The sequence below is a fragment of the Diceros bicornis genome, chromosome 4 (genome assembly GCF_020826845.1).
Source record: "Diceros bicornis minor isolate mBicDic1 chromosome 4, mDicBic1.mat.cur, whole genome shotgun sequence".
NCBI lineage: Eukaryota > Metazoa > Chordata > Mammalia > Perissodactyla > Rhinocerotidae > Diceros > Diceros bicornis.
Window position 1 is genome coordinate 7037407 of NC_080743.1, and position 24266 is coordinate 7061672.

General features: G+C 40.8%; 1 protein-coding gene and 1 long non-coding RNA gene across 3 annotated transcripts; one reads left to right on the forward strand and one right to left on the reverse strand.

Moving 5' to 3' along the window:
- The first annotated feature begins 503 nt into the window (after nt 1-503).
- Nucleotides 504-2640, forward strand: LOC131402159 (uncharacterized). The gene is made up of 3 exons (XR_009218325.1): nt 504-568; nt 1539-1635; nt 2356-2640. It is a non-coding gene; the product is annotated as an uncharacterized LOC131402159 (long non-coding RNA).
- Nucleotides 2330-24185, reverse strand: RPE65 (retinoid isomerohydrolase RPE65). 2 transcript variants are annotated; one of them, XM_058537051.1, is made up of 14 exons: nt 24175-24185; nt 22990-23072; nt 20815-20965; nt 19155-19262; nt 18910-19051; nt 15260-15407; nt 13957-14038; nt 13586-13718; nt 13337-13476; nt 12544-12673; nt 4504-4618; nt 4311-4405; nt 4088-4199; nt 2330-2530 (listed from the first exon to the last, which is right to left on the reverse strand). In XM_058537051.1, the coding sequence occupies exons 1-14, from the start codon at nt 24183-24185 to the stop codon at nt 2379-2381; spliced, it is 1602 nt and encodes a 533-aa protein (XP_058393034.1). In that variant the 3' UTR covers nt 2330-2378. The 2 variants fall into 2 exon arrangements, with proteins under 2 accessions (XP_058393034.1, XP_058393037.1); XM_058537054.1 differs by lacking the exon at nt 19155-19262.
- Nucleotides 24186-24266: the final 81 nt, after the last annotated feature.

Here is a 24266-nt window from a genome sequence, read left to right on the forward strand (position 1 = left end):
TCCTACCACCTTGCCTCTTGACTATTGGCATATCTTGTGGCGAGCAGAAGGCCCCACATTGGGCGGTAACAAGACTTGATGACTAAGTAGTATGATAGTGGTTGTATTTGAAATAAAATTTTAAAATAGTAGGAATATTTCAGAAGGTATCAGAAGCCAAATTTTCAGTGGGGGAACTGTTAGATTTAGACTTCAGTTTCAGTTTTGCTACTCATTAGAAAATTAATTTGGCCTCTCTTTCTTCAGCTTTAAAATGGTGAAGACAGCACCATGATGGGTGTAATATTAGGAGTAATTTCTGCTTTTCTGTACAAGTCAAAGGCACTCACTAAGTGTGAGTTTCCTTTCTTCCTGTCTTCCAGAGACGGTTTTCTCATTGAGACTGAATTTTAGCGGAGTTGGTATTTCTTAGCAGTGTGCCTTAGGAGATCCCTTAGGGGATATTTTCTCTATAATCCCAATCATTGATACTCTTTCTATCAGGTTTACAGAAAAAAACATTGCACTTTATTCTTCAGCCAGATGTGGGAATAATGGGGGAATAATACTGCCACAGAATTCTTGGAAGGTAGGCTGCCTTTGCTGTCTGTTAGTCTTTTCTGGTTTAGAATATTGTACAGGGATTGTCTGCCATGAGCCAGTTATCAGTTTTTAATTACCTTTTCATGATATTGTCACAGGTTTTTTTATCCTTTCCCCTTGGCTCTGACAAATATAAGGTGCCCAACATGGAAAACAATTGACTCCAAACAACTTGTTATTTTAAAAATAACTACTTATTTATAGGTTTATTTCTCTTAATTCAATTGAATTTTTTCCTTAAAACAGATTTGTTTATAGATGGGACAAAATTCTCTAGGTCTCCCAAATGGGTAGCTCTGGTTCCTTGAAAGCAGGGTCCTTAATTTTTTCAATCTGAATTTCCAAGTTAATCCCTCATAATTTAAGTTTTTAACGATCATGTTCCATCTTTGGATTTGAAAAGCAGCTCCTAAGCCTTCTTGGTATAATATTAGCAATGATTGTGTAGAGAATTCCAATGCTGGTGAAAAATAATGATTACATTAAAAATCCATAGGAGAAAAAGGATGGAAAAGACCAGTATCTAAATCTTAATAATATTTAAGCTTAGGTGAGCTCTGTATGATTTTACTTTATAATTTCCACTTTTCTGAAATTTAAGATTTGCTTTGAAAAGTTTTAATGAGTGTTTATAATTTAAAAAATGAGGTTGCATTTTATCTAAATAAAGAAATCAAATGAATGCACCAAGTACTCTGGTCAGTCTGTTCCTTCAAAGTGTTTTTACTTAGTCAAACACAAGGCTGATCATCTTAAATATAAGGACATGTTAATACTTTTGGGCATAAAATAGATACCAAGATTAGGGTATAGAATAAAGTTTTTTTGTAAATCTCCATTTCTTTTGCAATATGTTGCACAGAATAGAATAATTTAAAAAATAAAAGTGCTTAAAATCTATTAATATCTGAATGTTAATGATTTAATATTTTTTCTTTTTCTCTGTTTTCCATCAGGTGATTGCACGGCGGTTAAATACAATTAAATAGAAAAGGCAGCAAAGTATAACCCCCCCAACATAATCCTATACTCCGATTTTAAGAAGAAATATTTGTAAGTATTTTATGCTCTGTTTTTCAAAAAATTACAGTCACTACTATCTATAATTGCTTTGATGTTATATAAGCTTTTAATAGATAACTTAATCTCTGAGATGTTATTTGGTTGAGAGCCCTCAGTTGGTCAGAGATAGCTTTCCTCATTGTAAAATCGGAAATAGTAGTAATTGCCTATATTAAATGGAATGTTAAAGTTCATTAAGCTTGAGAATCTTTAAGCAGTTATATATAAATGCACACAATTACTTTGATGACTCTTAGGTGATAGTCCATGGGTTGAGAAGAAGTTTGGTTGACATTTAGTAATTAAGCTTTTTTGCATGATACTGCCTTGATTCAGCAAAGCCACACACAAATCAGGTGTAGATGACTTTGGCTTTTAAATGTTAAAAAATAATTGGAGCAGATAAGTACCTAAAATACAATTTTATAATTGGAATAAAAAATAGTTTAATAAATCCACGTTCATTTTCTATTTGACTGCCAAGTATATGAAGAGGTTTTTAGTTATGGTCTGTCTGTCTCACAGAGAAAGTGTGATTATCCAAACATGTACTTTTTTTTTTTAAAGGAATTGCTTGCTCAACTCTGTGCTTTCCGTACAACATTGCAAAATTGTGTGCATCTGCAAGTTAAAACCATATACTACAGCAGGCTAAAACTGAACAGAATTTGACTGTCGATCTGACTCTGTTTTCCTCAGTTTTGTCACCAGAAACGTATCTTGCTGGAGTGTGCTCAGGATTTTTTGAACAGTCCGTGAAAGGTGACAGGGATGTTAATCTCCACTTCAGCCCGGGCAACTTCGCTCAAGTCCTTGGCATTCAGAACCAGGAGATACGCGGGCTTCTGTCCTGCCCCAGGGCTCACCACCACGCTCAGAACCACACCTGTTAATCAGAAGTAAATAAGGCAACGTTGGATTTAAAACAGCCCCAGGTCACAGATGAAATGTCATTGAAATAACATAGGAGGTATTACACTGATGAATAAAGAAAACCACACGACTCATATCTTGTTCTGATTCTTCCACCACCTGGCTGTGTGACCATCCTGAAGGGGTCTTTTAAACTCTTCGTGTCCCTAGACTATAGGCTCTAGGCAGGGAGTGACCATATCTGTGTTGCCTACTGTCATATCCCGCTAGCCCACTACAGTGATTAGAACACGGCAGGTGTTCATTAAATTCCTGTTGAACGAATGGGTCTGCGTTTTTATCTGTAAATAAGATTTAACACCTGCTCTACCTACTGCAAAAAAAAAAAAAAAAAAAAAGTGTTGTGAGAATCAAACACAAAATCTATATTGTAAGCCTTTGAAAACAGTAGATATATTATTTCTTTAACTCCCAAGACCTAGCTGGAAGCTTAGTTCCTTCAAGCAAAATGAGAACAAACCTTTTGCAGTTTTGAGTGGATTGGCTGCATATGTAAGATCATATAACATGAGATGGCGCTACAATTTTTTATTTTATTCATTTCTCTCTGGTTTTCCATATTTTAATCCCAGAGAGTGAAATCTAACTCCTTGTCCCAGCTAACCAATAAACTAATGCTTTTTAATTGAGTTGCTGTGTTATACGCTGTGGCTCTGGATGCGTTTCTAGCCCCAGCTTACTAAAAAAAAAAAAAAAACCAGAGTCACAAAGGTACATTCTTATCCTCTTTGATCTGTTAGAATACTTGGTTTCCCTCCTTAGAACTCTATCTTTTTTCAGAAATGTATCTAGGTCAGGAAAGGCAAAAAAGTAGAATTCATGCTGCTCTTTTTCCCTCCTTCTCTCCTTCATCTAGAGCAGACATCAGTGTTCCATCACGATGCCAGATGGTGCATCTTTTCCACTAGAAATCAATGAGATGCCAGCCCTGGTGGTCTAGTGGTTAAGATCCAGCGCTCTCACTGCCGTGGCCCAGGTTCCTTTCCCAGTCAGGGAACCACACCACCCATCTGTCGGTTGTCACACTGTGGCAGCTGCGTGTTGCTGTGATGCTGAAAGCTATGCCACTGGTATTTCAAATACCAGCAGGGTCACCCATGGTGGACAGGTTTCAGCAGAGCTTCCAGACTAGACAGACTAGGAAGAAGGACCTCTTCTGAAAAAATTGGCCATGAAAACTCTATGAATAGCAGTGGAGCACTGTCTGATACAGGGCTGGAAGGTGAGAGGATGGCACAAAAAAGACAGGGCAGGGTTCCACTCTGCTGTACACAGAGTCGCTGGGAGTCGAAATTAGTTTGTTAGCACTAACAACAAAATCAATGAGACCTGACCACAGATGATACTTATTTTCAAATGAGTTTAAATTCTTTAGTGCTGTCTCATTCAGTAATATTAAGGACCATTTCTGACCATTAGGGAATAATCAACATAACTCCTCTCCTAGTGAGCTAACTATATGAACTCCAGGAACAAGAGAGTTTTCAGATATATCCATTGCTTTCATTACCATCATCTTCTTCCAAGGCATCTGGGTGAGAAACAAAGATGGGTTCTGATGGGTAGGAATCAGGCTCTTGCCATACCCAAGTTTCTTTAGTCTTGACATTCAGTTTACAGAGCTATTTGTAAGAAGAAAAAAATCAATCAATCAGTCGGTCAGTCAATGTGCTTTACCTGACTAGTATATGACTCAGAGTACTGATCCAATGTTAGTAAGAGAGAGTAATTACCCTGTCTGGAACAAAGTGATTCAAGCCGAGTCCGTATGCGTACGTATAAGGTTTCCCACCGTACTTCTGGTAATTGATTTGAGGAAACTCAAATGCTACAAAATAGAGCACACGCTTAGGGAAGCTCAGTTAATCTCTTTGAATGGAACATTTTGTTTCCTCTCCTGTGAGGTTCTTCTCTAAATCATCTCACCTTGGCGAGGCCCTGAAAAGAGCACCTCAGGTTCCAGCCAGATGGTCTCATCACTGCACAGGATCGCAGTGGCTGTTGTGCTGGGGAGAGTCACCAAATTCTTGCCTGTGTCAGCCTAGGAAAGAGGATAACAGAAACCTCAGGGAGCAGGAAAGAAAAGTCGAGCACATAAATGCACTCTTCCCATTTTGTCTCCTGAGTTCTTCATTTCTTAAGTCAACATGTAGGGAGAAGCAGTGCAGAAAACTCTAGAAGGAGGAGCCGAGGAACACGACTGGGAAAGCTGTCTGTGCCTGTGTCAGTCACTGGCTGTGTATCACTGAGAAAGTCACACAACCTCTTAGGCCCTCAATCTTCTCGTCTGTAAAATGAGACTGTCCTCAAAGAATAAGGCCTCTGAGGACAGACCTTGGGAAAAAAAATATTTTTCTGCAGAACAGCAAAGGCTTAAATCTTCTAGGGATCCATTTACAGTGTTTATCTCTTTTATAGTTAGGATATTTTTTTGATTTTGTTTGAAAAAAATCATACAATTATTTTGTCAAAAAGAAAAAAATAGAATAACTGCCGAACCAGATGTTTTCTAAGATCTCTTGTCACCCACATCCCCCACCACGTGATTTTTCAGATTATTTTATGAATATAATATACTACAAGCTCTTTCTAAGAACATATGCATTTATTAATACCTATATCAAATACTTGACTACATATTTTGTGCTAGACTCTATTCTAGGCATTTGGGATATTTCAGAGAATAGAGTTCCTGTCTTCGTGTAGCTTACATTCTAGTGTGGGGACATAAACAATAAGTATAATTAATAGATAAAGTATATAGTACATCATATATGTGGGGAGAGAATAAAACAGAGTAAGGGGGATTGTACGTGGGAAGAGTAGTTGGGTTCCAATTTTAATAGGTGATCAGGGTGGGCCTCATTGAAAGGTGACATTTGAGACCAAACTTTCAGGAGATGAGGCAGTTAGCAGTGCAGATATCTGTGGAAGAGCATTCAAGCAGAGCCAACAAACAGAACAAAGATCTGAGGTAGGAGGATGCTGAATGTGCTTGAGGAACATTAAAGAGACCAGTGTGGCTGCAACTGAATAAGCATATGGGAGAAGAGCAGGAGAGGAGGGTAGAGAGGTAATGGGCCTAGAATGTATAGAGCCTTACAGGTCACTGTGAGGACTTGGTCTTTTTCTTGGTCAGTGGGGAATGAGTGGCTGAGCTAGAATGGAAGACAGGATCAATGGAAGAGCTCAAAGAACTGAGAGGCCGGGTTGTAGAAAGAATTCCCTATGATGTGTAAATTGAAATTGCCAAGAGACAGTGAGTGAGACATGGGAAGCCACTGGGGGATTTTGAGCAGAGGAGTGACATGCTATGATTTATTTTTAAAAGAATCACTCAGGCTGCTCTGTTGAGAATACTCTCGGGAGTAGGGGGGATGCAAGAGTGAAATCAGGGAAACCCGTCTGTCTCGTAGTAGTCCAGTCAAAAGAAAACAATGACTCAGTTGAGGCTGGTAGCACTTGAGTCGGTGAGAAGTGGAAGGTAGAGCCAAGAGGATTTCCTGACAGATAGGATATGGGGAGGAGAAGAGGCATGAAATTAAGAGAAGAGTCAAGGATGACTGCAAGGTATTTTGCCTGAACAATTATAGGTTCAGCTTGTCACAACAAAGATGGCGACCACTGCATGTGGAGTAAATCCTTTGGTCAGGGAAGACGAGAAGTTTAAGTTTCGTCTTATTAAGCTTGAGATGTCTATTGGACATCCAAATGGAGACACGGACTCGGCAGTAGCACATAAGAACAATGAGTTGAAAGGAAAGTTGACACTATAACCATAGGCTGCTTTAAAACATGTGTCTTTACAAAGGGCATGCCCTTTCTTACAAACAGGAGATAGGAGAACAAAGGGCTGAGTTTGGGTGCCCTCCAACATTAAGCGGTCTGCAAGAAGAGGGGGTAGCTGGTGGGAACACGAGGAGTCAAGAGAAGGGTTTCGGAAGAGGGCAAACTAGTAGCATGATCTGAGTGATCCAGTGAGAAGAGGAGGAGAGTGATGATGTAGGAGAGAGGGGAGAACTGCTACAGTGATGTCCTCGCGTGGGTGAGGTAGGATGGGACCAGCCAGCTCTGGACGGGAAGGTGGATAATTCAGGAGGAGTGCAGATGCTGGTGGGTGGGTAGATGCCGTGGCAGAAGTCTACAGTTCTCTTCTGATTTCTTTCATTTGTTTCAGTGAAATAGGAAGCAGAGCCATCAGCTGAGGTGTGGAGGTGGGAGGTGTTAGAAGTTTGAAGAGAGGAGGGTGTGAAATATTTAAGAAAGAGGGAGAGTAAATGAAGTTGGGAAATGTAGCAGTAAGGTTTGTAAACGTATTTAAAATTGGGCCAATTAACATGATTATGTGTTTTGCAGCACTTAATTTCAGCCTCAGAAGTACAAGCATGGAGTGGGTGGAAAGTTGAATTTAACTGAGAATGTGGTTTTGACAAATGAGTTCGATAAAGTAAGAAAGACTCAAAGAAATGAGGATCTATACAAGGGGGTGATTATAATTACTAACCATGGAGTTTTAATCGAGTAAGGAGGGAAAGTAAGTCCTCAGGGGAGTGAGGGGTAGCGAGAAGGTAGTAGGCTCAACGGATCAGAGGTTCCTGGTGGGAATCTCAGTAGGGCGAGTGCTCTTGAAAGATAAGAGGTTGTAGTCAGAGTATGTCGTGAATGAAGCTAAGATTATGGAAGAAGCACAGTCATCCGTAATGGCAAGGTCAAGGATATGACTCTGGGGAGTGAGTGGCTGGGCTAGAATGGAAGACAGGTTCAGTGGAAGAGCTCCAGGAACTGAGAGGCCAGGTTGTTGTAAGAGTCACCCAGGATGTGTATATTGAAATCTCCCAGAGTCAGGAGTAGATCTGGGGAGTGTGACATTGAGCCAGGAGGGATGGCGAGCGGTGCTTAGTAGATGAGGACAATAATGAAGGGTGTGTATGTGTACATACCACTTGGCTATATAATTAGCTGGAATGAGATTAAAAATTGGGAGATTTTAAGGGTGGAGAGAAGGAACAATGGTGCGGAAGCAGCACAGAGTTGGGGCAGCTACCCCAACTCCAGGCCAGTGGAGAAATCGCCCTCCTGGAAATTGCCGCTGGCAGGCCAGTGTCCTCAGGAGAGAGCCAGATTTTGGTTAAAACAGAAGGTAGAGGGACCACTCTGAGAAGAGGGTAGAGGGACCACTCTGAGAAGAGGATAGAGGGGATGTTTCTTGTGATGTACTGTGAATTAAGAGGAAGTAGTCGAAGGTTTCCAGGATAGGGAAGGGATGGGAGGTGAGGAGCAAACAGAGGAATGGATTTCCTGAGATTTTGTGAAATGGGGCCTCAAGGCACTTCGTGTTGATGTTGGGAAGAAGAGAGTGGTGTGTGTACATATACATATTTATCTATGCTCGCAATAAGTTCAAATGTCTATGTCAAACATTACTTATGTGATTGTAAATTTAATTATTTACTCTGTTCTATCTTATTTTTTTCTATTATTAAATTCAGTTTTCTTATGTAAGAAATCTTACATAAGGACTCAAAAAATCTCCTCCTTTTGAGTCCTCTCCCCCACCCCCTCTTTCCTTTTAATGGATGTGTTTATCCTTCGACCCAGCAGTCTCACTTCTGGGAGTCTGTCCTATTGCTATTCCTGCACATATATGAAATGACACACATAAAAAGTTATTCCTTGTAACATTATCTGTAGAAGCTAAACACTGGAAACAACTCTGTTGCTCAGCAGTGAGGGACTTGGGTAAGTTCACAAAAAGAATACTGTGTAGTTGAAAAAAGCAAGATCTTCGGTATATACTCTTAAATGAAGAAAGCAAGGAACCAAACAGTGGCTATAGAAATCCACTTTTCGTGTAAGAGAATGGGAAATAACAACTGTATATATGTTTGTATTTTCTTATATCTGCATGAACAAACCAAGGAAAAGGAAGACGTTAATAAAAGTTACCCATGGGAGTGGGATTGGAATGGTGCAGACAGAGAGTGGAGTGAGACTTCCCGGCGCATAGACCTGTTTATATCATTGTGACTGCTCGACCATTTACACGCACTGCCCATTCAAAAATAATAAAGCTATGTTTTAAAGATACTACCATTGTCTTAACCAGTAAACTGGAAACTTAGCCATGTTATCCTCTTTCCCCTCCTGAGCCCTTCCCTCAATCTGTTTATCATCTCTCCTTCCCCTAGTTTAGGACCTATTTTTCTCTTCACCGGCAGAGTTTGAAAAGTGTGGACCACAGTACCTGCTCCCACAGTCTCCCCAGTTGTCACCGTGAGCGCCTGGAAAGCTGATTTCCGCCTCTCTCACCCTGCTCCCCTGGACACCAGAGCTGGTGTTCGGCTCTCCCTCTTCATCCTTTTCAACCTGTTTATGGCAGTGGGCACCGATGAAATGATGAAGCCCTGTGCCCTATCCCATGTGGCGTCGCCTCTCTTAGCTGTAAGTAGGGTTCTTTGGTGACTTTTCTCTTTCCTTGTCTGGCTCCTCTTTTTCTACCACTTTCCGCACACGGGCATTTCCCAGTCTTCTGTGCCTGGCTATCTTTTCTTCTCGCTCAGCGTTTTATGGCTATCAGGTTCCTCATTTTTAAAACAAGCAAATGTGTATGTTTCTTTTAGAAAACTTTACTAAAGTATGAATTTTGTCCTCCCAGCAGTCTCATCTATCTATTTTGATATATTTGATCATCATTTCAATACCAATAACGATCAGTTCTTTTCTTCCAACTCTGATTTGTCTCCCAAGGCCCTGCATTTGCGCATGAAAGCCCACAAGACGTCTTCATGAAGATGTTGCTGATGCTGATCTTGTTGTTGATGACGGTGATGATAACAAATATTTATTTAACACTTACTTTGTGCTAGGGACTATATTTAGTGATTGACATGTATCCTCTCATTTATAGATCACGACAACACTATAAGATGGATAGATAAAGAAAGAGAAATTTAAGAAGGTTAAATGTTTTCTTTGTAGATAGAGAAAAGGGAATTTAAGGTTAAATCACACAGCTAGTAAGTGGCTGAGCTGAAATTCAACCTGGGTCTGTTTGACTTGAAGTTGGCCTCTTACCCATGATCCCCCCTTCCTCAGAGTTCCACGGTTCGTGTTTCTTTCCAATCCTGCTCTGCCCATTACAGTCCCTACTTCTGAAGATATCACTATTCTAGACACGAAGGCTTAAAGGATCTCTATGACCTTTTGTATGTCTAAGACTTAATCCATGCTGCCATTCAATCAAATGCGAGATCCTTTTAATTCCACCTGCAGGAACTCTCCCTTTTGTCTGTGTTGGTCGGTTCCACTATCACTACATTTTCTCTCACCTGAGGAGTTTTAATCGTCTCCTCTGTCAGGTCCCTATCTCCATCCTTTCTGCACCTCCAGTACTACTTATACCCAACACAGCCTTAGTTTAGAAAATCAGAGCATTAAAGCTGCAACTGGCCTTACTTATTATTTAGTCTAATTTACTTAGGGTTCAACTAACTTGAGAGTAACTGTGGGACTTGCTCAGAGAAGACAGATAGGTAGTAACAGAGACAGCCACAAAAGTCAATACACTTGCTGCCCAGTCCACCAGCTCTGAATGTGGTTTTCTTCTGTTCAAAACCTGCTCTGTCTCCCATCACTTGCCAAATAAAGTACAAACCTCTTCACCTGACCTTACGCCTTTGAAGATTAATGACCTACTTTTATAGCTCTCTTCCCCATCTATTCCAGTACTTCTGCTTATGTCCTAACCAGTTGGATTGCAATCAGTTCCCTCTGCTTTTCCGCCCCTCCCCACTTCTCTGTCTTTCCTCGAACTATTCCTCCTGTCTTCAATTGTTCTGCTTCAATCCCATCTCTTCTACCAAAATACTGCAGATGGCTGTGTTCCACCAATCTCTCCAAACAAGTATGACTGTTCCATTCTCTGAACAACCAAAGCAACTTATCCCTCTCTCACAGCACCCATCTCGTGCTGACATGCAGTATCGTTACTGAATCAATCACCTTCCTTCTCCTGGCCACACTAGGTAATGAGTTTCAGGAGAACAAGTGGATCCTATTGATGTACCCACTGAAACAACTAGTGTGATGTTGTGTTACAGTGGTTACTTAATAACTAGTGGAAGAAAGAGAAGGTAGGGTCTAGGGTGACATTAGACATTTTCATCATTACTAACGTTCTCCATTCTATAATTGAGTGGTCTTTCTTCAGGTGGTGATGACTACACATTTAGAAAAATCCTTCCTTTTTCTTCTTTTTGGAATGTGGAGAGAGTGAGGTAAGGAATATTTTAGTTAAATGGTCCTATTTTATTTCCATTATTAGCAAAATAAGAGTTTACTAAAATCAACTGACTCATTCATTTGGTATTTTATGGGCACTCAACTACAAACCAGAGATCTGCTTCCTAAGAGGAACATAAGAGTGCTTAAGATACCCAGACTGATCTCTCAGAGCACCAGATCCTTCTACACCAGCTGCTGATTGAATATTTCTGTTGGGATGGCCAGTGAGTACCTCAAACTCAACATGAATAAAATAAATCTTTCTCTTTTTCTTGCAAACCAGCTCCTCCTACTCTTGTGTTTCTAACTCAGCTAATTGTGTCATCATCCGCTCAACTGCTCAGGGCAGAAATCTGGAAGTTATCCTGAACTCCTTCCTCTCCCTTAGCCCTCACACACCATTAGACACCAACTCCCACTGATTCTACCTCCTAAATATTTCTCAACTTTGTACATTCCTTAATCTCCTAGTTTCCATCTTTTAAATTCAGACATTTATCCTCTTTTATTTGCCCTGTTGCATTAGTCCTGTAGAAGAGCTTTTGGCTTCTAGACTCCCTATTTTTCAAACTGTCCTCATGATGCTACGAGAGTAAACTTTCTGAAATACAGATAAAATCATGTCACACACACATCCCACACACTTAAAATACTTCATTGGCTCCCTGTCATTTACATAACACCCAAGGCTTATAAAGTCCCATGCAATATCACTTCAACCTATCTTTCCAGTCACTCTGCCCAATGCCCATCTCCTCTATGTTCCTAAGTACCAGCCCCAGCAATGCTTTCCATTTCCATATTAAGTTTTGCTTTTTAAACTCCTCCCTGCCTTTGTAGAAACTCTTTTACCTAACTATGATGCCCAACCTCATTCTCCCCCTTTTTTATTCTTCACAGAGCTTACAAGCTTGCTTAAGAGCAGTAGTGTCTGGTTCTAAATTGGGTTTATTTTCCACTACATCTGGTCTAAACCTTGGGCACAGTGTAGCTGCCTCACCCATGTAGTTCTGTGTAAATATCTCATATATACATAAAAGAGAGTGTGTGTTCGTGAATCTGTCGTGAACATTATATTTTTCTTGATTTTTACTGGCACGTCTATCACACTAAAAATTCTTGATGTGACTCTGACATTCTAAAAAGACTCTGTATCCTGTCACTGAATACAGGGAAGAAAAAGTAGAAATAAAGAGATGACTATCTAATGCTATTAATGATTTTCATCCTTTAGTGATATTTTCAGAAGATTTGTAGAAAAGCAAAATAATGGGCTGATTTCCCTACAAGGGCACTTTTTGATGCTTCCTCTCTCTAGAATTTCAAAATATTCAAGTTAAATTATTTATATTATTGACAAAAGATCCTAGGAATCAGTGGTCCGCAGTATTCACTGAGAAAGTATATTCTAAAGGATCTTATAAATGAAAGAACAGCAGATTTAGAATCAAAACCCGGTTGTCCTTCCAGCTCTGCTGCAGTTGCTTTTGCTCAGTCATGTCCCTCCTTCTGAGCTTCAGTTTCCTCATTTGTAAAATGAGGGAAGTTGAATTAGTTTATTTTTAAAGTTCCTTCCAGCTCTGAGATTTCAAGACTTGATGTATGAACACAAAGCAGGAGAGCAAATCCTGAGAAAGGTGAAACATTCTGCCCGTAGCTGAAATCTAGGGAGAGGGCGGTTACCTTGTCAATATTCAGAGGAAGTACATATCTCCTGACTTCAGGCTGGGGAGCTTTCCTGGCATTTTTTTTCACCTCTTCCCAGTTCTCACGTAAATTGGCTAAATATAAGTAATTATAAACAAATTCAAATCTGCAAAAATAAGAAGTCAAACATGAGCACAGACAGTTACAAATAATTTTAGAGAGATGACTCACGCCTTTTAAGAGCACAAGTGCCTGTCTGCTCTTTGTTCCCCAACTCAGAAACTGCTAATGGCCCAGGTATATTACAGCCATTTGTTCCTGCCCACGCTGGGTGAAAAAAAGCAACCTGCCTCACAGATGTTTAAATAACAGCAACCTTGGATGCTTTCTGTTCTGCTTCTCCATCACCATTCTGCCTGTGTCTTTAGGGGCTACTGTCTTTTTAGTGGCTTGGCTATTCTCAAGGAAGCATGCTTCTTTCTCCCAAACCCAGAGTGGGTGGAGTTCAAGGACCTTCCAAAGGGATCTTGTCAAGTTTAAGTGGAGTTAAGTTTAAGTTCACTTATCAGGTCACAGAACCTTTTCTTTTCAGATCTGGTTCCTGGATCTGATTGGTTTTCAATCATTAACTGTGGTTTTAATGTTCAGTTTGTGAGTGTTTCTGATTACCTAAACTCCTTACTGCTTTTTCAATTATATTTTGCAACTTAAGCATACTTGCTTTTTCAGATGTAATTCAGGTTAAATATTGAGAGCAGCATCTCTGAAAAAGGCCCCTAATTTCCAGGAGCAAGTGGAGATGCAACATTTATCCAAGGTCCTTTCTTACCCTTTCCAGCAACAGAGATCCACGATCAGAAACTCATTGTCCTCATAAGTATTGATGTGATGGAAGAGATTAAAAGAAGAAGTCCTGTATTTATTATTGAGATACTTTCTTCTTTTTTTGTCAGCAATGTGAAGCCAAACCTTGAAAAGTGAGGAAAATTCTTTGATGCATTTAAAAAGGAAAGAAGTGTGCATTATGAAACACACCTTCTTCAGAATCACACATCTGACAAATAAATGTAAGACTTACCCCCATGGTTTCATTGGACTCAAAACAATCCATGTAGTTGGCTCCCCAAAGACTCCATGAAGAAAGGAACTTGAACAGGTTAATTTTGACTGGTGTCTCCACAAACACAATATAGTTGGGCGTCAAACCAAAACTGTTCAGAAACACAAATAGACTTGTGAATGGGAAGGGCTGGTTCTCAAACCACAAAGAAATATGTACACATGAGTTATGTGCAGTTACATGAATCAACAGTGCCTACTCGAAATTAATTACATTTAAATTTAGGTTTCTGCAAGAAAATGTCATGATCAAGACTGGTATCAAAGGTAGGCAAAGCAGATCTTTAAACTTGAGTTTTCCTGAAGATTCAGAGCAGGCCTTCAAGTTACCTATGGACGTAAGATGGCTTGAATCGGTCACTGCAGGGGAATTGTACAACGACCTCTGACTTGCTTATTGGATCTTCCTTGTCTGAAATAAAGTGGTTTTAAAAGGCTTTGCAACAGCCTCTTTTTTTTTCTTTTTTAAATACAAAGCATTTAGAACAGCTTATGCAAGCAAAGAAATACATTTTCAGATCTTGATTTTTTTCAGAGCTTATTTTCATTTTCTCAGTCATTGGCATTTCTTAGCGAAATTTCATGTGAAGCTGCAATCACCCAGGAAAATCCAAATAGCAGCAGATTTGAAAAAATGCACTCAAAAAGCATTGTGGCAGGCAGAGTGCAGTGGAGTCACATTTTACAGCTGGAGCTGGGTTCCATGTCAGGAGAGTAAGGCAAAACTTTAGTATGGCCAAAATGCCTTTTATAATCTCTTAGGCTGCCTGTAAAGGATACTATATGTGGGTTTGTGTCAATAGCCCTGTACAGTAATTCTTAAGCACATGAAAGTTTATTTACTACTAAGTCAGTGGTCTTCAAACCTTAGTGTGCATCAGAGTCACATAAAGAGCTTCTTAAAATACTGACTGTGGGCTCATGCCCAAAATTACTCATTCAGTCTGCCTTGGGTGGGGCTCAGGATTCATATTTCTAATAGGTTCCCAGGTGATGCTGCTGGTCCACCGACTACACTTTGAGAACTATACTAAGCAATACTAAACAAAAATCCACATGTATTCAAATAATTCTATCATCAAGATGGTTATCAAATTTCTGGCAATGAATGGAGGATGAATGGAGAATTCTAAAGACTACTCTCTCTTCTGTTTTAATATTCTATCTTTATAGTATTAATATGAGTTAATAGATTTGTTTGTAGTTTTGGGAATTAAATACACACAGCATACTTAGTATACTCTCTTATGTATATTTATGTATTCTCTTATGCATACACGTGTTTGTTTAAAAATTTAATTTTGCCTAGCATGTGAATAAGTACTCAATAAATGTTTGCTGGATTTGAATCTAAGTCTTATAAAATCCACATATACACTGCATCTTTGAATCATTGCAGAATAGAACTTGGCCACTTGCTTTCTGTATTTTCAAGTTGTCATTTCCTGCTCTGGTGCCCTTGGACATTGGTCCTCTGGTAGGGTAGGGATGAGGACAATTGTCTTGAAATCTGAGAGTAATTTAACTGTGCATATAGTGCTATCCTGATATTCCCATCTGGCATCCTGTATTTTCAGTAACTTTCTCACAATATAGATACTTGTTTTAAGAGGAATCAAATTGGCAAACTCACCTGCTTGTAGTGGAGGGATCTTTACAATATTGTAGGCAATTGAAAAATTTTTCCCAAAGCAGTTACCAATGTTGTAAACAGTTCCATCACTTTCGATGTGGGGGTGAGCAGTGGCTCCATTGACTGAGACATAGTTGCAAAGATCAACCTATGGAAGGAGAGCAAATGTCGTGCAAATTAAGAGAAAGGTAAAAGAAGCAACTTTGGTCCCTAGTTCTGACCTCACCGCTGCCACTTGCACCCTCGCTCTAAGGGCACTTTCTCTTTCTTTCCATCTGTCTGGGTCCTACCCTCTTCCAAGTCTGCCTGAATTTCCGTCTTCAGTACAGAGCTCTCCTCTGACCCCCATGGTGACCCCTCACGCCTCTGAAACCTTGGAGTTCTCCCTGGCTGTGCTCCATTGATGTATACCGTACACTGCTCTGGGTAGTTACTTTCCTTTTGCACATGCAAGTTGTCCTCAAACAATGATAAATTTGAATGCTGGGACTTTTTTATATTCCCCTTATTATATTAGATGAATTGTATGAAATTGCTGATAGTCAATAATTTTCATTTTACAAAAATGTCAATTTTGTATGATATGACCTAAACACCAAATCCAATGTCTTGCACAGAGTATGGATCTGGTACTGAAAGGAACCCCAGGATTCATCCAGTATAGAAAGTCTTAACCTAAATGATATCAGGGGAACCATGAATCTCTTGAAATAAAATGCAAACGTTTTTGGAGAGAGGATTTAGCACTTTAGTTCAATGCAGAGTCTCAGAAGAAATTCCGAACCACAATTCTAGCACAAACCTCTCAGTCTACAGGAAAAATTGAGGTCCCAGAGAGGTCAAGTGACTTGTTCAAGGATACAGAGTCACACTTGGCAAAATCAGCAGTAGAATGTCTACCTGGCACCTGCTCAATAAAGATTTATTGAATGGATAATTGATGGAGTGTATATTTGTTTAACCAAAATTCTTTCTATTTGATTAGGAGAATATATTTTAAAGCATAGGGAGTTTTTAGCATCCTTATTTAAATAATAGGCAAGGTATTTGTTCATTCATTCATTCATTCATCAAGTACACATTGAGCTTCCATTATATGCCAGGCACTGTGCCAGGGTCTAGGAAAACAGAGACAGTCCTTTCTTTCAAGAACTTCAGCCTAGACTTGCTGTGCAATATGGGTCATATGTAGCGATTTAAATGTAAATTAATTATAATTAGATAAAACTTCAAAGTTAGTCACATTGGCCATATTTCAAGTGCTCTATAGCACTTGGACAGTGCAGATATAAAACTTTTCCATCATTGTGGAAAGTTCTATTTGACAGCACTGAGTTAGACCAAGAAGGTGGTATTCAGCGAGGTAGGTGCAAAACGTATCTGTAGAGAAAGGCCGTCTAACCCAGATTGGGAATTAGGCAGGGCTTCCCAAGGGTCATGAAAGATGAGTAAAACTAATGCTTGAAAGATGGGTAGAAGTTGGCCAGGTGGAGAAGGATGACTGTGCTCCAGGGAGTGGGAACCCTAATGTACAGGCATAGAGTCATGAAAGAGCACGTGCTGTTTGAGGATTACGGGTCATTTGACGCGGCTGCGTGAAGGACATGCACAGAGGAGGGGAAATAGGAACGGGCCATCCACAAAGGCCCTTATTTGGACTTTATCTCCGAAACTATGCCCTAGATGGAGTAACATATTCATACTTGCACTTTAGAATAATTGCTTCTACTGAATTAAGGAAGTTGTATTTAAGAGAATCAGGCTGGAGGCAAAGGCACTGGTGAGGAGGCTACTTCAGTAATAGTAAACAAAAAAATCTCAAATTTTTCGAACTACATTTTTATATGAAATCAGGGTACAGTGCTACTCACAATGAAACCTGACCCCTAATAAGGTCTATTCTGGACCCATGCTGTGAACTTCCCATTTCCAGTTAAATTACCATGGCAATTGGAACAGATTCACTATAAGAGTCAAATGAATGGTTTAAAACCTCAGCTTCAGTTCTTCTCTCAATGATCTGCACACACACTCATATGTGGTTACAGACATACATCAAAAACATGGAAGTATTTTTCCATGGAACAATGAGAGTATGTTAAGCCTTGGTAAATAGTCTGTTGAGAATTATAAATCAGCTTGTGATGTTGAGACCCAGTGTTGAAACTATTTTTCCTTTCTATTCCTACTATACCAGATTTCTAGTTCTGGTCTTGAATTCTACCTAACTGGTCTCCTAGCTATCTCGTATCTCTTTTGCCCTCCCATACAGCTTACACATGGCTTCCAGATCAAATATCCTAAAGCACAGCTCTGCTTATACCAGTTCTCTGAGCAAAAGCTTTCAGTAGCTTTATATTAGCTAAACAACTTATTCCAAATTTTGTGCATTATTCAAAGTTCTAGCTTCACTCTACACTGTGTCCCACCTGACACCGCATGCTCTAGACCACTAGCTCTTAACTGGGGCGTGATATTATCCCCTAGGTGGAGAGTTGGGAATGTTGGGGAGCATTTCGGGTTTGTACAATGGTTGAGGGCATGACTGATATTTAAAGGATGGGATGCCAAACCTCGGCAATGTGTGGGACAGTCTCCACAATGATGAAGTACCTCCCACATAATCCCACTACTACCTCCATTGAGAAATACTGCAAATGTGCCAAAGAAATTATTCTTTAGTTTCCATGAGCATATCCTCTATTTTCCCTCTTCTATACCTTTAATCATGTTACTCTCTCTACCTGAAATGTCTTTTCTCCAAATTCACTGAAGTTGTGCCTCTCCTTTAACTTCTAACTCAAATGCAAGCCTTTTTAACCTTCTTTAATCTGCCCCACCTCACGTCTTGCAACTACTGCTAGAAGTAATCTCTTTCTTCTCTGTGCTTTCATAAAAGGTTTTCCTTCTCCTAAAGGACTCATCACATGGTATGTCCTATTATAGTTAAGTTGTGTATTTGTTTGATTTGTCCATCTAGATGTTAAGCTTCCTGAAGACAAGAACGATGCCTTGGAAATAGTTACATCTTAATAAATATTGGTTGAAAATGTGGATCTATTTTATTGAATTGCCTAAGTTGTCAGTAAAATTTGTCACTTTCTAATATTGCTGATATTTTTCTCTATGCTATTTCATTTAAAATATAGCTTTATTTCTAATAAGGAGTATCTTTAAGAAAGGGCAAATTGGTTCAACATACTTGCCTAGAACCATGAATAGCAGAGTTTTCAATATTAATAGCTGCAATATTTTGAGCACCCAGTGTGTGCCAGGTCCGCATTAGCCCATAAGAGCCATGTGGGGCAGGGACCATGTAACCTTACTCATTGATGTATCCCTCACATCTAGCACAAGTTCTGATACATGGAAGGGACTCAAGAAATATTCGTGTCACAAATCAATGAATGAATACGTTAGGCATTTTATAAGGTTTTCCTCCAATCCATATAATGTGTTTAAAATTTCATAGTTGAAGAAACTGTGAAGAAAGTTTGCCCTATGTCACATGGCTAGTAGTTGATGAGAAAGCAAGGATTTGAAACAACCTAACTGGTTCTCATGTTCTTTCCACCAAATTGACAGTTGATTTAATTCTAAGTTGCAAATTCTAAATTCTTGAGCAACGTCTCCTCAGCACTGTGTCCTACCTGCTTAATTGTCTCCAGGGTCTCGGGATTAATCTTTGTAATGAAGTTGGTCTCTGTGCAGGCATAGTAATCTTCCCCCACTGGGTAGATATTAACGAGGGCATTGTCAGTAACCTCCACTCCACGAAAGTAAGAAAAAAACCTGCAGAAGCAAATGGATTTTTCAGTCCAGTAGCTTTCAAGCCATGAGAGAAAAAGAGCTAATGTAAAATGTCTTTAATAACATGCAGTTGGGTTTCAGTAACCTGGAAAATATATTCTTGCAGGGATCTGGGAAAGCACAGGTGCCAAATTCTGTTATGACGATCCTTTTCTCAGTCATTGCCCGTACATAAGCATCAGTGCGGATGAACCTGAAGGACATTGAGACACAGGAAAGGGTCTTAGACGGGGCAATCAGTGTAGTCCACGTGGAGCTGAGAACGGTCGTTCTGTGTGTCCTCATCAAGTCGGAATCATAAACCCACAGCATGGAGAATGAAGTGTATTATCACGTCCCTTTTCCGGGGCGACCAAGAGAGAAAGAGACAATGTGCTATGAGCTTAAATTTATGTCTTATAAACCTCACAGTGACACATGGAAATTGAGGCTCAGAGAAGTGAAGTGATTGGCATATGTGGCCAAACTGGGTTAGAACTCAAGTTGTCCAGAGCCGGAAAACATGCATTTTCTACAGCACACTATGCAGCCGCCATGCGTAGTTCACATAGGACCTCTGACTTCTTGTAGCCTATAACCCATTAACCTACGCTTAGCTGGGAAATATGGGACATGGTGTGCTGAACTGTATTCCTTTCAATCTCTGTATCTCCCTCTTTCTGTTTTTCTTCAGTTTTAAAATTTATTTTGCTACTTTTAATAGTAGGTACTCTTGAATCCAGTTGCTTGCACAGGCAGGCCTCCTGAACCATATCCCAGACTAGATGACATACGTTGCCTAGGATTTCTCATATGAGAGCCAATTAAAATCTGATTTTGCACTTCCTCCAATCCAATAATAAGTGTTTAAAATTTCACAGATGAAGAAACAAAGTCATGAAGAGGAAAAAGTACCAAGGTGTTGGCATATGAAAGCTTTGTCTGACCTCCAAAATAGCGAATTTTTTGATTGACCTGAACTGTTTCTCTTCTATTACAGTCCAAGTGATCCTGACTACATCAAGCTTCCATTTACTCCTCCTTTTGATGTCTCTTCAGGATGCCTGACATCTATGGTGATCAACAAAGCCACCAACAGGCCTAAATATCAGAGCATAACACAAACTACCTATTGTGGTGTTAATGGGGCTTCCTGGAGTGCTGGCTTTGGCTTACAAGCCTTTCAGCGACAATCTCCTGTTTTTAGCAAACCTTTTTTTCTCGTATCATTATGATATATTTGATTCTTCCCTCCACTGTGGCTCCCCTACCTCCTTCCCCGTGGCCTTTCTGATTATAAAAAAGGAAAGGAGTCAAGAGAGCCAGTGGTCTAATAATAATAACAATAACTATAATAATAACCATTATTATTACTGAATACTTCCTACCTGCTAGGAACTATGTTCTCATTTAATCCTTGTAATGAACCCTGAAGTAGATTCTATTATTTCCCATTTTAGGGATGACAAAACCAAGAATTAGAGGTTAACGTCTTGCCGAAGGTTGTACCCCTAGGCAAGTGGTGTCTGGTAGATACAGGATTTGAGGCTAGGCATGTTTGGCCCCAAAGCCCTAGTTCTTAGCTTCCTCTCTATCCCACAGCACAGATCCCATGCGTCCATGCAGGTGCACTGGCCCAGGTGGATTCTGAGAGGAAGCGAATATATAAATCCCCTCTTGGGTTCAAGAGGTTGAGAAGCTGATGGGAGGAGGAGCAGAGTAGGCCCCAGCCCTAGGAGGAGGAGTTGGACCCGGCATTCCTTTACCTTCTGTGGTAGGTGACGTGTCCTTCTTTAAAGTCAAACTTGTGCAGGAGGGCTTGCCCATCAAACAGGTGGTAAAACGGCTCAGATCCGACTTCAAAGAGTCCCGGCCCACATCGGAGGAGACTGCCCGTGAGCCAGAGGGGGATCCTGCCTGTGATGAAGGTGAGACACAGAACCTTGCTTCTTACCCCTGCCCTGGGCTGGGCTCATCCCTGGTGAGGCCAGTGATTCTATTAGCAGCCCAAATGGGCAGCCTCTTCTTTATTAAGCTGGCAGTGATTGGCATCTCCAGCTCTCAGGGCCGGCAGCACTTAGAAAATGTTTGCTGGATTGACTCTCCTTTCACTGGCAGACCAAGTGGTGGGAAATGTGGCAATGCCTGAGTATGGACAAAGGGTTGGAAGGAGAACGGGAAAAGCATTTTGAGGGAAATGAGATTCTCCACCTAACAGATTGCCCGAGATACCAAAACACTTGCCTTTTGACCATCTCTCTTCTAAGAAGACCGTCAAATTTCTTAATATGTTTTGATGGAGTGAGGGGTAGGAGGGATGGATTAGAAGCAGGGATCAAGATACTAAAAAAAGATGTGTCTATAGAAGAAACTATTTAAATGAAACAACAAGAATACTGGCTTTTTTTTTCCGGGCCGGCCCCGTGGCTTAGCAGTTAAGTGCGCGGGCTCCGCTACTGGTGGCCGGTGTCTGGATCCCGGGCGCGCACCGACGCACCGCTTCTCTGGCCATGCTGAGGCCGCGTCCCACATACAGCAACTAGAAGAATGTGCAACTATGACATACAACTATCTGCTGGGGCTTTGGGGCGAAAAAAAAAGGGAGGAGTATTGGCAATAGGTGTTAGCTCGGAGCTGGTCTTCCTCAGCAAAAAGAGGAGGATTAGCATGGATGTTAGCTCAGGGCTGATCTTCCTGACAAAAAAAAAAAAAAAAGAAGAATACTGGCTTTTTAAAATCTAGATTTATATTCTTTTCAGGGTATGGGCTACTTCCAGATGAAGTTAACCTGCTGTAGCAGAAAGTACACAGGGCTGGGTGTCAGAGACCTGGATTCTGGGTCATGGTTTGCCACATGCCATCCCTGGGCCTCAGTGTCCTCATCTGCACAATGAGGGGTGCATAGGAGAGGCACTGGGGCCCTACAGTTTAAACAGTTACCTTTGTGCCCTTTTTTCCTTTGAAAAGTGCAGTGTTTGGCAGTGTTTGCTTAATCCTTACTAATTTTTTTTTTTTAACAGATTATTTCCAACGGCTCAATTTCAGCAGCCCACTTGATAAGGATTTACATTTCTGATAAAAACTTTAAGAAGGCATGGCTTAGCTAAAAGGCACAGCATTAATTTGTTTGCCGGAACCTGGATTGTTAGTGTCAGAATGTAGTTGAGACAGAGTATTCGGCTCATCCCTTCTGTTATACAGAAGAGGAAACTGGGAGGAAAGACACTCACCCAGGCTTTGGCTGGTCCCATAACACCACATGCAAGCAAGGATGCTGGCCGGGTCATATGGCGTCCTTGGATAATGGCAACAGCAGTAACAGACTACCACTTATTGGTCACTTTGTGTCGGATAGTGGGCGAATCTTCCTATTTACATTATCTCACTTAATCCCCACAACATCCCCAGGAGGTGAAATTTGGTTTTTGGTAGGTGAGGGAATTGAGGCTCAGCAAGTTTAAGTGACTTGTTGTAGGACTCACAGCTATTCAAATATTAGAGCTGTGATTAGCACCCACATCTGCCTGACTCCAGAATGAAGACTCTCCCAACATAACGGGCACGAAACCCACCACCCTTTATTGTAATGTTTCCAGATGCTTGTCACCAGTCCTCGTTTATCCAAATACTGATGGGACAGACATTTATGGCACATTTACTAAGGGCCAAGCGCTGAACCAGGCACTGACAGTTAAAGATGGAAAAGATGTAGTCCCAGTCCTCAAGGAATTCCAGTTATGTAGCATTTTTCTACATTAGAGAAATAAAGAAAAGGTAACTGAGAGGTAATGGATTCTTGGTATAAAAAGCCCCAACCTCCAGCTTCCCCTCTCTGTAGCCCACAGGGGGAGCCAGTACTGAGAGACGCCAATGAATATGAAGCCAGAGAAGATGGACCTCGATGAAAAAGAGAGGATGACTTCCAGATCAGTGAGACCAACCTGTAACGTGAGCTGTGAGCGGCGAGGACAGTTCCTCTACAGTTTCAAACAGTTTCTTGTAACCAGCAGCCGGATGCTCGACTCTGAAATGGTGGAATAATGAGGAAGAACCACGTGCCATATTCAAAGAAGACAGAGGCAGCGCTCCAGGGGAAGAGGCGCTCTCTGGCTCAATGCCCATGCACCATGGCTGGTCTAACCGTGGCTTGGGGGGATAGAAACAGATCAGGTTTGCAAGCGGGCCTGGGTCAGGGATCCTCCTTTGATGTCAGGGGAAATGACCTCCCTTTTAATGTCACAGTGGACTTAATTCTTCCCTCTGCAGTTTCCCCAAGTTTCTGACGACAAATCAACGAACGCTGCTGCTATAGCTTCTCACCCCGACAGAGTCCTCCCCACAGAATCACCCCGCCCTGTCGCTGCTCTCAGCGCTCTGCAGCATTCATTCTCTTGCCTTACAGAGAGTCTCTTTTCTCTCCCTCCTATGAGCTGGGAGATAACAGCTTTTCGGGTCAGTCCCTCATCATTTGTTATTTACCCATGTTATACCGTCATCACTTCCTGTCCTCTCATTTCTTCACCAATCTCCAAGAGCTACAGTGCTTTGTAAAAACAGTTAGACCAGGAGATTCAGGTTTCGTATTTTTGCTTATTTCCCGCCTCTTCACTTTGGCTCCGTTTTCTAACTTCTTGGAGTGGGAGCTCTGACCAGATGCTCTAATTATGATAGTTATCTTTTATTAAGCACTCACTACGTACCACACACCGTCAAAAGATCTTTGCACGCCATTTAGCTCATTTAAATCTCACAACACACAATGGGGTAAGTACTACTCTTATATTCATTCTATAGGTAGAAAAACCTTGACTTCAAAAAGTGAAGTAATTTGCCCAAAATCACACAGCTAGGAAATGACTGGGAAGGAAGTGGAACCCTGGTCTGCCTCCTTGAAATCTTCATGCTCATAGCTGCTTCCAAGGCCCATTCTAATTCACACAAATCCCACTGTAATTTAGACCTGAATTCCAGACATTTGCTTCAATGTATAAATAGGAAGAAACTCCTCCCACCAAGACTCAAGGCCTTCCCTAAACAGGTCATTGGTCCTCTTCAGGAGCTCTTGAAACAACCCATTTACCATCAACCCACTAAGGCATTTTAAAAAATCTCTCAGAGGTACTTACTGGATGGACATTTTCTCTCTGTGGAGGATTGAGAGTTCTGGTATCAACTGCGGGATGAGGAAGCAAGTCCTCAGCCAGGGGCCTTTATGTGC

Bases quoted from the DNA above. Each gene is read 5' to 3' on its own strand.
- RPE65 (XM_058537051.1), bottom strand. The intron at 20,966-22,989 runs GTTGGTCTCACT...CCTTCATCACAG, and splicing joins GCTCACAGCTCACGTTACAG to GCAGGATCCCCCTCTGGCTC. The intron at 12,674-13,336 runs GTAAGAAAGGAC...TTATTTTTGCAG, and splicing joins GATCTCTGTTGCTGGAAAGG to ATTTGAATTTGTTTATAATT.